The 21089-nt window shown below is 47.8% G+C and overlaps 1 protein-coding gene across 1 annotated transcript in view; it reads right to left on the bottom strand.

Moving 5' to 3' along the window:
• The window catches only part of SLC6A11 (solute carrier family 6 member 11), a 121459-nt gene extending 106362 nt beyond the window's left edge, over window positions 1-15097 (bottom strand). The window contains exons 1-4 of the mRNA XM_082663797.1: window positions 14822-15097; window positions 11769-11903; window positions 11513-11653; window positions 7917-8007 (exon numbers count right to left, since the gene is read on the bottom strand). Of these exons, the coding sequence (XP_082519923.1) occupies window positions 7917-8007; window positions 11513-11653; window positions 11769-11903; window positions 14822-15077 (623 nt within the window). The 5' untranslated portion in view covers window positions 15078-15097. The remainder of the gene's footprint in view (window positions 1-7916; window positions 8008-11512; window positions 11654-11768; window positions 11904-14821) is intronic.
• Window positions 15098-21089: the final 5992 nt, after the last annotated feature.

Genomic DNA, 21089 nt, shown 5'->3' with positions numbered 1-21089 from the left:
TGCATGACTCCACTGAATATGCAACGTCCAGACTACACAAATCCACAGAAACAGATAGCAGGTGAATGGCTGCCTGGCAGGGACAGTGAGATTAACTACAAATGGCATGAGAGATCTTGCTGGGGAAATGGAAATAGTACAAACCTATTTTGCGGTGACAATTTCACACTTGGCAAGTTTGCTCGAAAATCACCTACCTGCACACCTAAACAGCGTGCAGTTTATGGCATGTAAATTATACCACAAAGCTATTAAAAAGTTGTTAAGAAGGAAGTGCCCCATCACGTTTCTGCCTTTCCAGAGCAATACCTCCTAACTTTGTGTAGAACACACTTTGGCACGGAGCACTGGGCAGTCTCGCGTATGTTGTCTTGTTTTACACCCACTGCCCAGAGCAGACTGAGGCTCCAAGTAGATATGGACCTTGCCATAGATCACAAACTGGAAAGTGGCAGAGCCTGGCCTGGCACACCAGTCTCCTGACCCCAAGTTCAGTGCCTGTTCTGGTCCTGCATGGCTGGAGGGTAATATCCAGCAAGATAGGAAGCAGTAAGGAGAGGTGTCTATAAGTAGGGATCCCACGCCACGGAAAGGGCCTCACTGCTCCGTGGCTGGAATCCCAGCGCCCTCGGGTTCCTGCCCTTCTCCTCCTTACCAGGACTCAGCACAGCCTTCCCAGACCCCCGGGTTCCCCTGGTACAGCAGCTCTGCGTTATGAGTGGCCAAAAGCTCAGGGAGGGTCTGACACCTGGCGGGGTCGGCCCCTCCAAGACACTCTGTGTTAAGGCTGGCAGAGAGCCACTGTCTGCGACGGAGGGACTGCAGGCAGGAGAGGCACACGTGACATCAGGAAAAGCCCTGGACGAGAGATCCAGAGCAGGAGCGGGCATCTGCCCCCAGGTCCAGGGTACCCCACCAGGAGGCCTCTGTTTTTTGAATGACACCTCATCCACCTGAGCTGTTGGGTGGGAGAGTGGGGACAGGCTGAGAAAGGGCAAGATGCAGGGGTGAGCGGAGCCACCGTCGACTGGTCACTGCCCCCCTGCTTCCATCACTCTATGCTGACTGCACCTGGAAGGGTGGTGAGGTACACCCATTTGCCAGGGAGGAAAGTGAGGTTCAGAATCACCTGCCCAGGGCCCCCAGGAGTGAGTGGGAGAGCCAGGTCCCAGCTCTGGTGCTTCTTCCTCATCTTAGAGGTCTTCCAGGGAAAGCATGGAGCAGCGTGTGTATGTGTGTGTGTGTGTGTGTGTGTATGTGTGTGTAAATCTGGAGAGTTTCAAACACTTTCTCCTGGTTTTATTAGAAGTGATAAGGAATCGAGATAACACGCTAAAATTTGGGAACAACCCCTTCTGAGTTACTCTCTGCCTGAGCCTGAATTCAAGTCATTCATGAACCTCTTGTGCCACCAGCTGCAGGGCCACAACATACTCCAGGAGGCCAGCATCAATTTCTATCTCTCATCACAGTAGATCAGAGTCCGCTTGCCTCACACTCAAGGCCTGGCTCAGCTGGAAACCACAGTATTCTGTTAAAAGCAACATTCAAGTCATTTCCTAAAGGTACCTCTTGAAATCCAACAAGACAAAAGCCAACAGGTGTTTTGTGTTTTGTTTGTGCTGGGCGCTGGAGACAAGTCATTCCTCATTCGTTCCTCCCTCCCTCCACCAATTATACATCTCCATCTACAGCAAAACTCTCTCTTCAAGAACCTAGGGCCACAGGGCTGCAGATAGAAGGGACACACCAGTCAGATTCTGCCCCATGATAAAACAGGAAGCTGATGGCATTTCAGACACGGGCGGGAGGAGCATGTACGGAAGCGTGGAGGGATGCAGGTGGGATCAGAGAGGGCCGGCTCTCAGCCCAGCTCCAGCTCTTGCTAGACAAGAGAGGCACTTTGGATAAGTCCCTTAACCTCTCCCTGCCTCAGAATCCCCTGAGTGAGACGGGAATCTATTCAGTGATGCTGTACCATGTATCCCCTGGGTGGGTGGATTAAATGAAGCGATAGGCCTGGAGGGCCATGCTCAGGGCCAGGGTACACAGTAGCTGCTTAGCAACTAACTGCAAATTCCCTTCCTTTACTTCATCCATCAGGATGTAAAAGGAACCTCAGTCAGAACTCTTGTGGTTCCGTAAATCACTGCTTCCCATTACTCGGTGTAAGACATCCACTATTTATGAAAACAAATGCCCTCATAGCTGATTTTATATACAAATATCTTTAATGATCAAGACTGGATAATACTAGGAGTTCTATAAAAGGGACCTGATCTAAGAGATGAATTACGTTTCTGAACCTGGGAACTTATACTCTTCAACAGACAGGGCAAAAGCAAAGTAAGAGGACACAACTCCACGAGGTTAAAAAACATTCATTCATTCATTCAATCTTCCATCCATGTGTTTGAATAAATATTTTGTGAGCACTTAGAATGTGCTGGCAGGACAACAGGGAACAAAACAGGACAGTCCTTGCTGGCATAGGGCTTATAGCCTAATGGAGGGAGAGAGAGAATAAACTAGTAAAAAAGACACAAGGATTTCAGATAAGTCCTATGCAGACAATAAAACAGACAGATGGGGTTGAGAGGGACCAGGGTGCCGATTCAGCTGATAAGTGGAAGCAACAGGATGGGCAGGGAGGGCTTCCCAAATGACACGTGAATTAAGACTCAATGATAAGAACGAGCCAGACACCCAAGGACTTGGTGAGGAAACTTCTAAGCAAAGGGACTCTTCTATGCAAAAGCTGGACACTGAGCCTAGGACAAGCCCAGGACATACGAAAGACAGAAAGAAGGCCGGTGCGGAGGAGGGCAGAGGGGAAGACGAAGGAAGCAGGGGTGGCCCCGGGCCCACAGCAAGAATTAAGAGTTTCACTTCAGCAACTTGGAGCCCAAATTTTGTGTCCAAATTAAAATCAGTTCAAGTGGCCACATGATTTAGAAATAAACAATTTTTTAAAACCTCCTCCAGGAAAGATAAACCAGAAAGACAAGACTGCATCTTTCTGAATAAAGATAGAGAACTGAATACCCTTAGAGCTTAATGCAGGCTCAGCACACAATATGCTCTCAACAAATGTGTGCTGAATGGATGCCACACAAAAGCGATTTCAACTGTATACATGGCGAGAATGCAGTTGCTTGCAAAACCCTGGGCGAGAGGGATGAGACGACTGAGAAAGGGAAGTGAAAATAGACCAAAGCCCATCTGATGCTACAATGCCGGTTACACTCTTATAGCACTCGATCCCTCCAGAGGACACAGGCTCAACATGTAAAACCGCAAACATATTGAGATAAACTCATGGGTGCCAGATGCATAATGAGTTACTAAGGGAAACCAGGGTGGCCTGATTTTGAAATCTGACATGAGGAAGACAAGCCGCCCCTGCCCCACAGGCCCCCTGCCTGAGCCAGAACCCAGGACTGACCCAGAGCCTGAGCTGTTCTCCCTGGCTAAGCCAGTAACATGAATTATTCCCTGAAAAGGAAAATGAACTTTCAAGATGCCAGATGCCCAAGGTCAGGGTAAAGCCATGGGCAGCCCTGCGGAGGGAAACAGCACCTTGTAACTGACTTTATGGGAATCTACAGGCTTGTCTCTCCTCCGCTTCTAGAGGGCTAGAACGGCGTCTTACATTCCCACCACTGCCAATTACGCCAAGTGTCCTTACGTGCACCAGGAGCTCAGACGTTTGTTGAATGAATGAACAAGCACACAACTGAGGCAGTCCATTCTGACCAAGCAACGTGGCCCTGAAGGTCCCTGGAGTTAGAGGCAGTGAGAGCGAGACAGTAAGAGCACACTATAGATGGGAACCAGCCACACAAGGAAACAGCAAAGAGAACTAGGAAAGAAACATTTTTAAGGACACTTGATCCAATACTTGAAGGGCTGTCACATGGGAAAGGAATTAGGCACGTTCTATCCAAAGCCCCAGAAGCCAAACTATGACTGAATTCAAGGAAGAACTTTCTCCTAGCAGAGCGTTTGCCAGGCTGTATTTAGTGGAATGCTAGCGTTCTGGGGTGGGCGATGGGTGGGGGATGAGGGGAAAGAGTCCAAATGATTGCACGGGAAAATATGTTTGGGGATTTGAGTTAATCAAAGGTAATGGATATTCTTACTGAAGGGCATGGCTTTCAGCCCTTCTCAAATTTATGTGGCTCCAAATAGCTTTTCATAGGATGCTACAAACATCTCACAGAGTCTCTACATTCGAAGTTCAGCTCCGAGGAGAAGATGAATGAGAGCTGTCTGATAAAAACACCTTACGAAGGAAGGAGTGTCACACCAGCATTTGAGTACTTTTAGGATGCAGAATTCAACATTGCATAGATGATACAAATGCAATCAGAGTAGAAAACTAGAACGATGGGTTCATTCTCACATTGACTTTCATTTTGAATAACCAAGTAGCAGACAAAAAGGCCCAGTTACAAGTGAGGACACAGACTCGCTGCCCCTCCCACCACTTGGTGTCCAAATGAGTGGGTGACATGGATATGACAAAGGGATACTCAAAGCCATCAGTGCTGTTCTGGGGAGCTTAGGGACAGGATGAGTTCTTGCCAGAGCCCACTTTGACTCTCCTCATGTAGTATTTTCTAGAAAATATTGCCTGCCACCTTCCTCCCATGTACCTGTACATTCTGTAAATATTCACTGGGGGCCTTCCATAGACCGGCAGTAGTGAGCAAAACCAGAAAAGGTACTGCTTCATGACTGCCTCCTGGGGAATTCACACAATAATCGAACGTATTGCACAAATAATAATTTAATCGAGGTTTTCCATACATGTTACAAAGGAAATGAATGGTACAAAGCAACATAAGTTACACAGAGAACTTATCCAGTGTAGGATTTGAGGTTGTGTTCCCTAAGGGAGCACAGAGACCATGTTTTGCAGACACTCAAATGTGCAGGTCCTAAACATTCCACTGGAAAACCATAGCCCAGTGAGGCTGGAAAAGGTCACACAGCACCTCCTCCCACCCCCCAAGAGCAGCCTCTGCTCTAGCATAATGTCATATGGATGCTCTATTGGGACTAAGACTCAGTAGGTCTGGAGAGAGCTAGAGTTTGCATTTCTAACCAGGTGATTCTAATGCTGCTTCTCTGACAACCACATCAGGCAGCACTACTTCATCAGGCATTTTAAAAGACCCAAATAGGGGCTTCCCTGATGGTGCAGTGGTTGAGAGTCCACCTGCCGATGCAGGGGACACAGGTTCGTGCCCTGGTCCGGGAGGATCCCACATGCCATGGAGCGGCTGGGCCCGTGAGCCATGGCCGCTGAGCCTGCGCGTCCAGAGCCTGTGCTCCGCAATGGGAGAGGCCACAGCAGTGAGAGGCCCGCATACGGCAAAAAAAGAAAAAAAAAAAAAAAAGACCTAAATAAATGGAGGGCTATACCATGTTCATGGACAGAGAGGCTGAATCACAAAGATGTCAGTTTTCCTCAAATTAACCTATAAGTTCAATATTCTCCCAACCAAAATCCCCACAGAGTTGTTCTGTTATTATTGTTTTTTAACTCGACAAGCTGATTCTAAAATTCATTTCGAAGACCAGAACAATTTTGGAAAGAGCAAAGTGAGGGACTTGCCTTATGAGGTCAAGGCTTAAAATTAAACTATAGGTATAGTATTGACACACAGTTAGCAAAAGAGATGAGCAGAACAGAGAGCCCCTAAACAGACATGTGCTTGTAGGAAAACTTTATATGGAAGATGGCATTACAAATCAGTAGGGATAGGATGAACAATTCAGCAAATACATATATATATGTGGCTGGATTCCCACCTTGTACCATATGCAAAAAGAAAATACCAGGTAGATTATATTCCTGAATGTGAAAAAACAAAACTTTAAAACTCTTAAAAGAACACCACCCCCCCAAAAAAAGAAAACCCAGAAAAAAAATTTTTTTACAACTTTGGGGTAGGGAACTATATCTTAAATAAGACACCAAGTGTGCAAACCAAATAGAAAACTATTGGCAAATTTGAATTCAATACAATTTATGCCATACATAAACAAGAAAGAAAAGCCACACACTAAGAAAAGCTATTTGCAGCATGGGTACTAATACCTACAATGTATCAAGAACTCCTACCTATGAGAAAAGAGAAAAGGATATGAGCAGAAAGTTAATGGATGAGGAAACCCAAATGGAGCAAAAAAAAACATGAAAAGATGTTCAACCTCATAAAGTAATTAGAGAAATGCAAATTTAAAACAGTGGGATACAATTTCATATCCATTACACTGGCAGAACTTAAAAACTCTGACCAGAACAAGTGCCTAGGTCTAGAATGGGGAGAAGTAGAAATTCTCGTTCTACTCTTATTTGGAGAGTAAATTAGCACAATTCCTTTAAAAAGCAATTTGACATAATCTGATAAAAGTGACAATGCATGAACCCTACCTCCCAGTAATTCCACTGTTAGGTATATGGCCTAGAAAACTCGATTTGTGCAGAGAAGCACAAACAAGACATTCACTCAGCTTAATCATACTGGGAAACGCGAGACAGTCTAAATGCCCACCAAGAGGAGCCAGGTAAACACAATGTAGACTCTTTATATATGGAAATACTATATAGCAGGAACAGAATGAATGAATCGAAGCTACATGTATCAATATGGAGACCATCTCAAAACCAATATTGAGCAAAGAAACAAAGCTATAAGAAAGAGGGAGTAATGGATACCATTAATATAAAATTTTAAAACATTCAAGGAAGACTAGCCATTATTTGGGAGATATACATAATATGAATATATATGTATATAGGCACATGTATGTACAGAGGGAAGTATTTTATTTATATCAATATTTATATAAATAAGTTATATTTATAATTATAAACTCATGTTCTTTACATTCATTTTATAGAATGATAAATCTAAATTCAGCATAATGACCTCTAGAGAGGGAAGGAGAAGAATGGTATCTGGGAATAGAATAAAAATCACTCCTAAAACCACTGTCCCTCTACACTATCATTAAAGTAGGGGAGGGTCTTCAATGAAGCCAGACCTTTCCAGATTAAAAAGCCTCAGAAAGCCTTTAGCCACCCTTCAACCCACAGAGGAAACTGCTCTTCAATTCCTGGGGCACTGCACAATTCTGCACATTCACAATGTAAATCATGCCCTCTAGGGGTGTGCAGTGAACAACTTATACAACCGTGCGTGGCAGCTCTCGTAACTCCAGGGCCACAGACCTCTTTGGAATACTGATGAAAAATGCCCGTCTCTGGGAAAATGCCCACCCACACGACTACTGCCTATAACGTCTGTGGATTCAGGCACCTTCCCAACAACCATCAGCAGGCCTACACCGGTCAAACTCTTCCAGGAACAAGGGCTTACAACCTTCGGAAGTACTTGCAGACAACTCTGTGAGGCTAAAGCTCTTCCTAAGTACGTTGAAAACCTGCCTCTTCACAACCTCTACCCGTTAATGTTGATGTACTTCCTTTCCGCATGACATTGCTGCTACTGACAGAAAGCTAACCTGCCCCCCCGGAGACGTCTGCTTTCAAGGCTAAATATATTCTTGACTTAGTTTATTGTAAACGTGCCAAATCTTATCTTTTGTTAAAAATGAATTTCTAAACTGCCCATCATTTTACCAAGCACTTCTTGTCCCAGTAAGTAGGCATGCTGACATGTCATCAAAGAACAAGAAAGCATTTCTCTCAGCTGCCCCTTTGGGAAACCTCTCAAGATCTCCATTCTGGCTTCCAAAGCAGCCAGATGCCCATAGAAGCCAGGAAGTACGAGGCTGGAGGCAGGGTCAGGCTTTTTCCAAGGGTGGGGGCAACGTTAGCTGAGCAGCACCAGGACAGAGCCCCCCCCCGGGGCCAAAGGAGACAAGATGTTTCCACTTACTCCCAAAACTCCATGACGGGAGAGGTGGCATTCTGTAGGGACACATGGCTGTGGTTGGTTGCGTTCAGTTTCTGGAACTCCACGCAGTTCTCTACAGTGGAAACAAGACAAGAAACACAGGAAAATTACCCTCGGTGAGGGCTGGAGCTTGGAAAACCCTCAGGGCCGATGGAGCAACCCAGCGGTTTCACCCAGCCGCTCCGGGTAAACATGGCTCAGAGAGCACTGTGGGGAAAATCAATCACTTACAAACAGTTTAAGATGGAGGCTTGGCTCGATTCAAACAGGAGAAGTTTGGGGGGCAGGGTATCTCCTCTCTCCTATTCCCACGAATATGGCCTTTCCAATTCTTTCCTCTGGCCTGGTTCTTGAATCTTTCACCTTTTCCACTTCCCTGCCTAAGGCCTGTCCATAGCATTTACCTGTTCTGCTCAGTGGCCCCGGCAGGAACAAGGGGGCTAAAGGGGGGCGTCAGCCATGGTGTCCCTGGGCCAGTAATGCAGGTGAGACTCAGTTTTTCTTCATGGAAGAAGAGGCTAATGTCACAGCTGCCTCATAAAGACCTGATGACTAGATGAAATAACATCCAAATGTGTAAAGAATCCCTAATTCCTTCATCATTCCCTCAATCCAGGAAAGGACTTATTGAATATCTCTTCTCATTTCATGAAACTTGATGACCAAGAGAGATTTGAATCTCAAGTTAAAAACATCTGAGTGTTCATCCTCTAAGGCCCAGGTCAGCCCGTGAACCTCTCCTCCAAGAAGCCTTCCGTGATCTCTATCTCCTGAATTCTAAGAAAGTTAGAATTTAAAGGTCCTCCAAGGAACCTCCTTCTCCATGCCCTTTATTCTGAAGAGGAGGAATCAGGGTTCAGAAGTAGTCAAGGGACCCCACCCACACCCATTCCCCCCTCACAAGTCACCAGCCAGTTAGGGGAAGAAAACGGAATCAACTCCAACCAAGGCTCCACCTCCTTTGCCATGGTTATTGCCTGGTTCTGTCTGCCACCATGGGATCTGGGTTTCCTTCCTGCACCTCCCTGTTCACGGAGCTACCTCAGTCACCAGACTGTGAGCTCCCAGAGGACAGGGCCTCCTGCACCCATGCGCTTCAAAGCCCATGCACCCAGCACAGTGGCCAGCACGGAGCCCGTGTTCAGCCTCACTCTGGCCCTTCGCTCTCCTCATGTGTGCACGAGCCCTCCAACTCCATCTATAATCTCCAGAACAGGAAGCCTTCCTATATGTGATGTTTCACACAAGTGTTCACGCACCCTCAGAGAAAAGGGAATGCAATCAGTGGAAGAAAGCTTTGCAGCCCACTGGGGAAAAGTTCCCCAAGTGTCTGCCCCCTTCCCACTTCTCTGGGCAAGTGCTAACCATATTAGGAAAGGAGATGGTCTGTGGGGTCCACAGACAGTCCTAAGAGAAGTCTGGGAACCTAATATTATAGGCAAAATGCCTGAATGTACACTTGTGCCTTTTTCTGGAGAGGAGCCCTTAGCTTTGATCAGATTCTCTAAAACACTGTTTCTCAAATATTTTTTTCTAGAGCAAAAAAATGTCTCAGACACCCAAGGTTGACATGATATTTTTTATTAAAATGACATTTAATCTTTTACAAATAAGTAATGAATTATAAAGTCTGTGATTATAGTATTCAAACACCTATAAAACCAGAACTTACAAGTTAAATGCCAACTATACTGTGGAACCAACACAATTCAAATTGATAGCATAAAACGGATGTGTATGATAATGCCATCTTGTGACATTAAATAGATTTCCCAACAGAAAAACAGAACTGACAGGTAGGAGGCAGGGTCTATGGAATTAAGCTTGCGTATTTTTTTTCTTTTTGCGGTACGCGGGCCTCTCACTGTTGTGGCCTCTCCCGTTGCGGAGCACAGGCTTCGGACGCACAGGCTCAGCGGCCATGGCTCATGGGCCCAGCTGCTCCGCGGCATGTGGGATCTTCCCAGACCAGGGCACGAACCCGTGTCTCCTGCATCGGCAGGCGGACCCTCAACCACTGCGCCCCCAGGGAAGCCCAAGCTTGCGTATTTTTCCATGCACTATTTGAGATTCAATTCTACCACCATTTTTCTCCGGTCACAAATTTGCAAAACCTTTGTTCCTACAGTTTGTTGCATTCTTGGCTGGACTTAGCATCAATGACCATTTATGAATTAAATCTCTCTGCTCTTTTTCCCTTGGCCACCATCATCCTGTTCACCAAGAATGCATCTTAAATTGTAAGCACGGACAAAGTCAGGCACTGAGATCCCCCAGCCGTCCTCATTTATAAGGTGGCTGTGCAGATGATCCAGAACATGCACATATTTTTAGAATATCCTCAAAATAAAGATGCACAATTAAATTATCAGGGAGGACTCACAGCCCTCCAAGAACATGTCCTTGAATTTTAGTTTGATAAACAAGACCCCACAAAATGTGGTGGGTGGGGGAAGCAAGGCAAAGTCATGCAGGGATAGAAGCTAGCTCACAGCGTTTTCTTGGTCTAATGCCCACTGTTCCTTCTGCTGGTGACCAACATCCTACCCAGTCTCACTGTGTCTCAGCTTTCAGGATGACTGGCCACTTCCATTGACAACCTAACCACAGGTTACAACACAAATGGCAAACAGGTTAAAGCATGTGTGTTGATTCCAGTCAAAAGGTGGTGGCTGCCTAGACTACTGAGCAGAGTTCTGAGGCCAAGACTAGACTCAAAAGGAAAGCATTCTACAATCGACTAGTGATGTCTGCACTGAGCACAGCCTCCAAAGATAGGGGTTGAGAAGTATTTGCCTTCCCTAGATTGTAAGATTCAATCCTGACAGGATGACAACTTGAAAAGTAAACAGTATATTAGAATCCAAAGTAATGTAAAAAGTTACCCATTCAAGGCAGGAGGAGGGTGGTGAATTCAAGTATCTACCTGGGTAGGACAGGTAGAGTAAATGAGCAATGTGAGCTGGGTGGGGACTGTGGCCAGCTTGAGGACAGAAGCTTCAAGCAAAGGCAACAGACGGTTCTCAGCTGCAGCCTCTGCTGCCAAGTAAGAATGTGGGAATGTGGCTCTGGTTTGGCCAGATCTTTTTAATTTTTCAAGAGAAGCTGAAAAATCTGGATTTTCATGTCAAGCCTTCTGATTTTTCAATTTTGACAACCAAATACATTTTTGAAATTTGCTGGTCACTGATCTAAAGCCTAACTGGCTGACAGGCCCCCTGTCTGCAACCCTTGATCTAGTCTAACCCCTTCATTTTACAGAGGAAAATCTGACACTCAGAGGCAGGGCTGCAATTGCAGCCCAACCCCCCGAACCTCACTTTAGTACTTCTTCCCTGCATCCCTACTCTGTGCAGGAAGGGTCCAGTCTCTGTATTTGGCAAAGCAAGGAAAGAGCATCACAGTTCTTCTCCCTGTGCCAATCCCTGGGCCAGTACTCAGCTCAGGTTCAGAGCTGAAGAGTGTACAGAACAGGTACACTTTCATTGGAATCTGGACTCATGGCAAGAGACATGACATACCACCAATCCCAGGTCCCCCAGCAGGACCATCAGAGAGACCCTCCCTGGAGGCCATACCTGTGTTCCATTTGTGCCCACAGGTGGCCCAGGGGAGCTCGGTGGTGAAGCAGTTGCTCAGGTAGAAAATGGCCCACGCCAGGATGATGATGTAGTACACGTTTAGATGGGCCTCAATCACCTGCGTTGCATAGCCAATGCCTGAAAGAACGAAGGAAAGCCAGTGATTTGTCTCTTTCCGCCTTGTTAAAAGCTGCCCTTCACAACCTGACATCACCCAGGAACCCTTTTACTTTGTTATTAACTCAGCACTTACCTTCAAATAAAGGGCACACTTTCCGCCAACACGTAATGCCACCTTCACTCGTAAATTGTCCCAGAGCTGTTTCCAGGAAAAAAACAGGAATCCCACAGCATATAAAAAACACCACATAGGGAATCAGGAATGCCCCTGCAAGGATGCAAAGTAAGCGAATGAGGTTAAAATTGCCTCTACCACTTCACGTTCAGCCCTTTAATAAGCACCTACCAGAGGCAATACCTCATGTGCTCTGAGCTTGAGTTCAAGTTCCTGCTATGAGGACCAGAGTCAGAAAATGTGAGCCTGGGTTTGTGCTCTCTGCTGCCTACTCCCTTGAACAAGTTTATGTCACATCTCCCAGCCTCAACTTCCTCAACTGTAAAATAGGGCTTTAATACTTAATATCGGCACCACTTATCTCACAGAACTGTTGTGCAGCTAAGATGATAATGTAGAAGAAATTGTGTTATATGCTTGATTCTTTTATTTATGCATTCTACCCTCCAGCGCAGGTCAAATTCATTCCCTCCCTGAACGCTACATCCTTCTTTTATATTCTAAAGTAACCTCAACAGGCCAGGGGAGGGGGACCTCTTCTTCTTACTTGGGAAGTGACCTGCAAAAAGTCTTCATAAAGAAAGGCATTCTCAAGGAGATATACAATGAGCAGTAACAGGCCCTTGTACGTGAGCCCCAGGTATGAAGCTGAGTTATAAGCAGTTCGTAGCAAGAATCCGTCCAGAGAGGCTGGCTTTGAGTCAATCTGAGAAAAGACCACCGTAAGCTTTAGTGCTCCCATCTTGAAACACAATACCCACTGCCTGAGCCTTTCTGTGAAACAAATTAAATAACTGAGGTGAACATGAGCCATTACAAGAAGAAAGGGATTTCCCCAAATCCCTCATTCTCTCTCTCTCGTCTAATAACAAAGCATGAAAACACATGCTATTCCCCACCATCTGATCTCACAAATGAAGGCTTTCACTGAAATTGCTTTTTGCTAAATGAGTCCCTTTAACCACAGGATTGAAAGCAACGATTTTGATCAATCCTGATAATAGGACAATATTTACCAGGTTTTGAAAAGGTCTTAGTTTTCTATTTTTACAAAGTTTCACCTTGGGAAAGAAATACTAAACTATTGTTGCAATTTATGAGTAGAGCTGTGTAGATTTTTTTAAAAAGGTAAACAGTTGATAAGCAGATACCCCAACTATATTAGAAGGCAAAAAGTGTGTAAAAGAAGATAAGAGGGTCTGTTTGCTGAAAATAAATCTAAGTGGTTAAAACAAGCCACAGAAGTTTCCCGAATATGCTGTAATTTACCTGTGAATCCTCTAGAACCTAACAGATGACACTTTCTGAAAGCCTTGTGGCCTCTCTGTTCACAAAGCTAGTAATCCTTTGGATAACTAGCTCAATTAAACCAGGATATCTGTGCACCCAACGGAGACTCTTGTCTCATTAGAGTAAAAAGAAAATGACTCATTTTTAAACTTGACTCACTACAACCTTTTTTTTCATCTGAGGCAGAGTTTGTAATTAATGCAACTTACACTATTTTCTGATTTTAGGAATGCATTTTTTGTTGTTGTTTTGGCATAAGAATTTCCCGTATTTAAAAAAGAAAAAGAAAAAAGATGTTAAAACAGCTCTTGCCTGGGACTATCCCAAAGGGTTTCCACAGGCATCTAAGCGGACATGGCAGCTTACACAGGCTGAATGTGCAAAGAGAGGCGGATTCCCAGATGAGGGCACAGGGCACGTTCGGGGTCTCTGGGTCTGCTCCATCTCTCCCCCTTGCCAAGCCACCAACACTGGCGGCCACTTCATTACCAGTGCAGGGCAGGCTTGGAGCAGGCTGTGCCTTCAGGATGAATGTCTCCAAAGAAAGGGCCCTGGCCAAGCAGTACCCTTTTCACTCTCCCTGCAGCTGCCCGCACAGGAAGTCCCGCTCCACGAAGCCTAACAGTGTGGTCCCTGCCAACCTCTGAGCCACCTTCACTGGGGTCTGGGGATCTGCTGGAGGGACACAGCAAATAGAGGGAGGAAAACATAGACACAGACTTCTCCTTGCAGAAACTGTGCCACTCAAGGTTTCACAAAGTCCTTTGCCACGGAACTCCCAGCTGTCCTGCTGATATGACAGGTCGGGGGCTCCTAAAGCCTGGAGCCCCTTCCTTGGGCTGGGAGATTTGAGGACTCACTGCTGCATCTCCACCAAACTGAGTCGGGCACGTTGTCTCTAGAAACAACCCTCTCATCACCTTCCTTTCCCTGACCCCTGCAAGCTTTAAGCATCTTCTAAACATCCAATTATTATTGTTGCTATTTGTCATGAGTGACTGAGACCAGTAAAAGAAACTGTTTGCTGCCCATTTTCCCACCAGACAGTCCTGAAAATAGGCCCTAGAAAAGGCCCTACGAGCAAATGAAAGGCAGGGAATCAAACAGCAATGCCTCACCTAAAAGTTCTCCCTGTTGTCATCCAATCCCACTTTAAAACCAGGCCTTTGGTGTCAGAATCCCATCTTTACCCCTTATTAAGTGAGTGACTTCTCTGGCCCTTAGTTTCCTCATCTGCAAAACGGGTATAGCACTACCTACAAAGATGACTGTAGGATGAAATGAGACGGTGTAAGTAAAGTTTAGTACGGAGGCTGACGTTTCAACAAGCGCTCAAAACCCGAGCCTACTCAGATTATGAGTCCCTTTCCTTCATGCAGGTTTCCAGTCAGGAAAGCTGAGGCTCAAAGGGTCTGTCTCCTGCCCCAAACATGAAGGGCTCCTCGTCTCGGTCTGCACCTCACGCTGGGACAGAACACACCTGGCGGACAAGTCCCCGCGTGCTAGCAGGTGGTACACGCAGGTGCGAGGCGCGCATGCGCACTGGGACAGCGGCCTTGCTCAGGAGTAAGCTCGCTCGCCAGGTGGGCCGGGCCGGCGTTCTCCGCGAGGGGCCCCCTACACGCAGGCGCGGGAGGGGTCTCGCGCTCACCCCTAGCTCCCCGCCCCCACAGGGCTGGCTTCCCCCAACGCATTCTCCTCAGGGCCGCGCGTCGCCTCACCTCCGCCGTTCTTGTAGCACAGGTAAGGGAAGCGCCACACGTTGCCCAGCCCGATGATTTCCCCTGCCACGCTCAGCACGAACTCCACCTTGTTATTCCAGTGGCCGCGCTCGTGGACTGCCTTGTCGCGCTTGTCGCGCGGGTCGCGGGCGGACGCCGCGCCCCCGCTGCCGCCGCCGCTACCCAGCACCTCAGACTCCCGCGCCTCCTCGGCAGCCTTCCCGTTGCCCAGAGGCAGCGCCTTCTCCGCCGTCATGGCCGCGCTGGCTGCCTCGTGCGCCGGGCCGGCTCTGCGCCGCCGCCCCGGGCGGGCTGGCTTTTCAGGAGGCGCGAGCAGGCGGGAGGGGGAGGCAGGGGGTGGAGCTGAGGGGCCGGGCCGGGCCAGCGCAGGGACGGGGACGCCGCGCGGCGGCCCGGCGGCCCGGCCCGCCCGGCGCCCGGCGCCCGCGTCGCCTCAGCCCGGCTAGGCCGGGCCCGGGAGCCCCGTGAGCACCTTGCGCGCGCCGCACCGCGCGCGCCGAGCACTTTGCGCGCGCCGAGCACTTTGCGCGCGCCGAGCACCTTGTCGCGCTACCCCTTCCTTCTCATGTCCTACCCACATGGCCTCTTAAGAGTGGAAGGGTCCGTTCAGGCCTAGGCTGGGCTCCAGGCACCAAGCCCTGAAGTTCCACCACTCTGTAACCTCCAACCTCCTGGGCCTCAGTTTCTCACCTCTAATAAGAGAAGTGGCTGTAGAACAGGCTTCTCCGACCTTAACGTACACACCAAGCACCTGCGGATCTTGTTAAACTGCACATCGTGATCCAGTGGGTGGGGCTGGGCTGGAGCTTTGGCGTTTGGAACATGTGCCCAGGTGATGCTAATGCTGTTGGCAGGGACCACACCTGGAGGAAGAACGGAGTAAATGAACTCCGGGTTTCTTCCCGGTGCTCAGACTGTGAGCTCCCCTAGGGAAGGGACACCTCCAGATCTTGTCCAGCCAGGCACCCACTGCTCTAAACACAGTGACTCAGGACAGTGTGGCAGTTAATCACGTCTGTCCAGACTGGCAACTCTAATTTGAATCTCATGCTCCACCTATCTTAGTCTACTCAGTCTTGGGAAGAAGTCATCTGACCTCTCTGTGCCTCAGTTTACTGATTTGCAAAAAGGAATACCAACAGTGCTTTTCTTATGAGTTTGTGTGTGTGTGTGAGTTAATAAGAAAATGCTTATAAAGTATTTAGTGTTTTCGAAGTGCTCTATGAACATTAGCGATTATTAGTATTATACAATGTGTAGTCACTCACAAATATATTTGTGCATATTCTTGTTGAATATCTGTCTTTCCACTCAATTGAAAGGATGATGTACACTGTCTTGTTCATCATAACAGGTACAGAAGCCAGCACAAGACCTAGTACATAGTAGATGCTTACTAAATATTTGTGGAGAGAAGAAGGAAAGGCCAGAGGAAGGAAGGGAGGAAGGAAAAACAAAAGCAAAAGAAGATTAGGTCTGCAAGGGGCCACAGAGATAATCAGACCCACCTCTCATTTCACAGCCCTGAAGAAGCCCAGCCACATGAACTGTCGCTAACACCACCCACTGAGCTCTCCATCCATCCCTTGGAGCTCCCCCGAACCTCTGAGGAAGAGCCTCCTTGTCTTGTGGCCTCAGCTTCTCCTTCATTCTAGCTAGCAACTGCTCTCCCCACCTCCATGCCCCCCAGAAAACCCTTCCAGTCACCATCTTCCCCTTTCAAGCTTCCTTCCTCCCCTCCCCCTCACTATCATATTTCTTGAAAGAGTGAGTTTACATGCTGCCTGCCCTATCTTCACCTCCCACTCATTCCTCAGCCCACAGCAATCTGGCGCCCACCCCCGCCACTCCCCTGAAAATGCTGTCTGTGAAGCCCTGGAAGCACTCTTAAAGTGGCAAATCCTACAGTTCCTTGTCCATCGCCATCCTGCCTGACCTGTAGGTAACTTTCGGCACCATTATTCCCATCTCTCCCTCTTAAACTTCACACCTGCTTGATTTCCTTGGTACTGCCTGCCTCTGTTACTGTTTCTCTCTCTGCTTCTCTAGTCTTCCTCTCTTTCCACTTAAATTGAGTCTTTCTCACGCTGTTAGCCATCCAACTAAATGCTGACAGCTCCCAAACCTCCACTCCCAGGTGCTGTCCAGCATATATTCAAAAGCAGAGATCCCGCAGAGAGTGAGAGTGAACTGAACTCAGGTGGATTCAGGCTCTGCCCCTTATTAGCTGTGTTACCTCTGCCTCAGGCTCCTCCTCTGTAAAGTGGGGTGAATATTAATTCTGACCTCATGGGGTGGGTGTGAGGGATAGAAACCTTGAGCACAATAGGTGCCCTGTGAATAGTATTTATTATTTTTATTGTGATCATCATGATGATGATGGTGATGATGGTGATGTTGGTGATGGTGATGTCATTCCCTTGCTTAGAAGTCTTCATCGGGCCTTCTTCTCCTACAGGATAAAATCAAATCGCTGACCCTGGCATTTTGAATTACCACCACAATCTGATTGTCCCAGACTTTCCTTCTAAATTAATTCCATCTTCTCCCATGCTAAAGGTCCACATCAGTATTTTCATTTTCTTTGCAGTGATCCTCAGTGCTGCATATAGAATATATAGACAGTCAGGATCATCTTCGATCTTCGTGGTCCCTGCACATAATAGGCACCTAGGAGTTCATTTGTTAAATGAACAGCTACATCAAAACTTAGAGATATATTCCTGGATTTTATTATTGCAATATGGGGCTATACCCCAGAATCTGTGGAAACCTCCTTTGAACCTAATTACATTTTCACTTTGTACAGCTGGTCAGCATAATTAGCTACAGGAGTTGACTTCCTCTGAGCAGCTATGATTTTGCAAGGCCTGCTTGGGAAGTAACGTGAACCAGCAGCACAGGGGGACCCCAGCTCAGTTCTGCTGATGAGCTCTGTGGCCTCGGGTGCATCCCCTCGCCTCTGAGCTTTGGTGTCCTCAGTTCGTAAAATGAGCCTGATTCTCGTCATCTCCCATGGTGGTCTTAAAGATGAAGCAAGACCATATGCAGAGAGCGTTGTACAAATACTAATGTCTCAAACTCACCTGTCAAGTTTTAACATTTCCCTTTATGAAAGTTAACCAGGTCAGTGTTCTCCTGTTAGAATTTAGTAAATAAATATTTAAAGTCCATCCCCATGATTATTTCATGGCTCTTGAAAAGGCTTCATCTTTTTCTCTGTCTTTATCCAAAAGAGACCACATCTCCCTTATCATCTCACAGCTTCAACTCTGGACCTTTTCTATTTGGTTATTTCTTTGTTTAGGTTCAGTGACCTGACGAGCACACACCATGTCCATGGGGTAGATGTGCTTAGGTTGGAGCACAGATGGGGATATGAGCCAAGTCTCATTTCCGGAGCTGGTCCTGATGCAGCATCGCGTAGTGGTTAGGAACGTGGGCTCTGCAGTCATACTTCCTGGGTTCAAAGCCCAGCTCCGCCACCTTGGCAAACTACTCTCAGCCTCAGTTTCCTTATCTGTAAGATGAGGGTGCTAATAGTATCTGCCTTTTAATTGCTACGAGGGTTGAATGGGTTAGCGTTTGCAAAGTACTTGGATTTGTGCCTGATACAGACATTCTGTTAAATAAATATAGAAATAGTCTTTAGAGAACAGAAATGTCATGACTCCCTATTCTTCTTGGGCCAAGCATTCAAAGTCTTCTGTCTTCTAGAAACAGCAGTTGCTGTCCTGAAGGCCTGTTTAAACTTCAGGATTGCTCAGTCATTCATTCACCAAATACCTATGGCTCTTCAGTTGTTTTTCAGACACGGTATTGGTCACGAGGGGACAGGCACAAGGCCTGCCCCAGTGGGATGCTGGAACCCGCTCAGACAGCCTGGTGAAAGCTGATGATGAAGTTTTCAGGGATTTTGCAAGCCACAGTTGTTGGTAGCTTGAACTCTGTCATGGTGTGGTGGTTGTATTTACACCACAGGAATCTGCCGATGCTACAGACACTACCAATCAGCTCCACCCCACTCAGCCAGTGTACCACCCACTGTTCTGGGAGGAGACAGCTGCTAGTCAAGTAGTCATGGCAATGACTGGGAAGTTGGTGCTACGTACCACGGAGGAGAGGTCTGTGGTGCTGACAGACCTTGTAACTGAGAGGCTGGACCTCGTCAAGGAGGTCAGGGAGCAAGTGACAGGTGAGCTGCAGCCTGAAGGGACAGGAGCAGTGACCTGGATGAGGAGGGGTTTGGGGGTCCTGAGTAGTGATCTCGAGGGCTGGGGCTGGAGCACAGAGTGCAACAGGATGTGCCTGAAAGGGGAGAGTTTTTAGCAGTGGGCAACATGAGCAGATTTGCATTATAATGAGATTACTGTGACTGACTGCAGTGTGAACAGTGGATTATGGGGCAGGGTGGGGGCGGTGAAGAAGCTACTGCAGTGGTCCCAGCCAGAGCTGATGGCAGCTTAGAGGAGGGAGGGGACAGTGGAGAGCGACAGCAGAAAGTGGAGTAGAGTGATATGGCGGGGGTGGGGGGCTGGGGAGGGGTGAAATCCAGAGGACTCAGCCTGGGACTGCATATGGAGGGCAAGGGAAGGGAAGCTGTCAGGTGCGTCTCTTGGTTGGTGGAGCTCTGGCACCCCACTGTGGGGTGATGGTCCTGCTGCACTTTGTGCAGGTGTGCCCACTGCTGGCTCGTTGGGGGACCAGAGCACTGTCCTCAATCATGTGAACGGCTGCTGGACCAAAAACCTACATGGCAGAACCAGGATCAAAGAGAGGAAGCAAAAAGGCGTTCGGTACCAGAAAGAACTTCCTGCAAACTGTCCATTCTGAATAGTCTGCTCCAGGAGGCGGTGAGCTTCTCAGAGCCGGAGATGTCAAAGTGGAAGCTGGATGCAGCACACGGCAGGGACACCGTGGGGGGGACTTAGGGATGGGATTTCCCAATCATGAGAGTCAGAGAGAGCATGGTTTCCCAGAAACACCTTGCCTCATTATTACCACCATCCTTTTTTTAATAAGTCTGCCTCAAGAATCTCAATTCTTCATCTTTTGTTGGATCACGCCATTAGCCACTCACTTCTTCAGGATGCTCCCAGCCCTGGAGTTCGGCCATCTGACTTGCTTTGGCCACTAGAGCGAGGAAGAAGAGATGACCTGTGAGTTCCAAGCCTTGAGAGACTGTGTTTCTGTTCACCTGGTGAACAGGAAAAAGGATGTTTCTGGTCCGTCTGCTGATCCAGGAGGAAAACAAGGTACACACAGAGCAGAACTGCCCCAGCTGAGGTGCCCGCAGACTGAAGCAGAGCCTGCAGCACCCCACAGAGGGATGAGCAAACCCAGCCTGGGCCAGCCCACCTCCCACCTCCTGACTTAAAAGCTGTAATAGTCAGTGCCTGTTGTCTTGAGCCTCTGAGTACAGGAGAGGCTCACACACTTTTGTTCAAGTCCTTCCCTTTCTTGAACACCCCCGTTTGCTCATCCGACGGAGCTCATTCCCTCAAGCCCAGATTAATGCTCGCCTTCTTCATGAATTCTAAAATGCTTTCTCTACCTCTAAACTCTCAGGGCTCCTTGATGACTCAACCTTCCAGCATGAGGCATCATTTTGCCATCCTTCCACACCAGATCTAGGACATGGCCCTGGGGAAGGTCCCTGTAGAAGCATTCTTCCCTAAGTGCCCTCAGTGCTGGCTTCGGGCAAGGTCTTTACTGGTAAGGCCAGAATTCAGATGGAAGGATGGGGGAGGCCTGCTGGCAATGCTGCCCTCCCCTTGACCTCTAGCGATCTCTTAAGTCTTTGCTCTGTCTGCGTATCTTCTGCCACAGTGTCTGGCACAGCCCTCTGTGATCGGAAGGAAATGCTGAAAGAACTGAAATGAGCGTGAGTAGATGATGACTCTGTCTGTATACTGTAGTAGATTGAATGATCGGTCCTGACTCTTCACTCCCCCGTAACTGTGTCTACAGCCTCATTCTTGCCATGGCCCCCTGATGGACAGACTGTCCTGCTTCTTGCCTTGGTTTTGGCCTCGGCCACGTGATTCACACTGGCGGTTTGACACGTGCTTGCACAGTTGGGTTTGCCCTCTTACCCGCTGACACTGCTGTGAGAACACAGCCCACGTGGCTGCTGCCCCCCCACCAGCCTCAGCCCCAGAAGGAGACAGTGGGGCTTGTTCCACAGCCAAAGCTGACCAATATGCTTATCACAGGCTGCGCTTGGGCCCTCCCGCAGCCCTTCTCT

This window comes from Grampus griseus (assembly GCF_964374135.1).
Source record: "Grampus griseus genome assembly, chromosome: 10".
Classification (NCBI taxonomy): domain Eukaryota; kingdom Metazoa; phylum Chordata; class Mammalia; order Artiodactyla; family Delphinidae; genus Grampus; species Grampus griseus.
The sequence above is the reverse complement of the archived record's forward strand: the minus strand, read 5'-3'. Positions and strand labels throughout refer to the sequence as shown.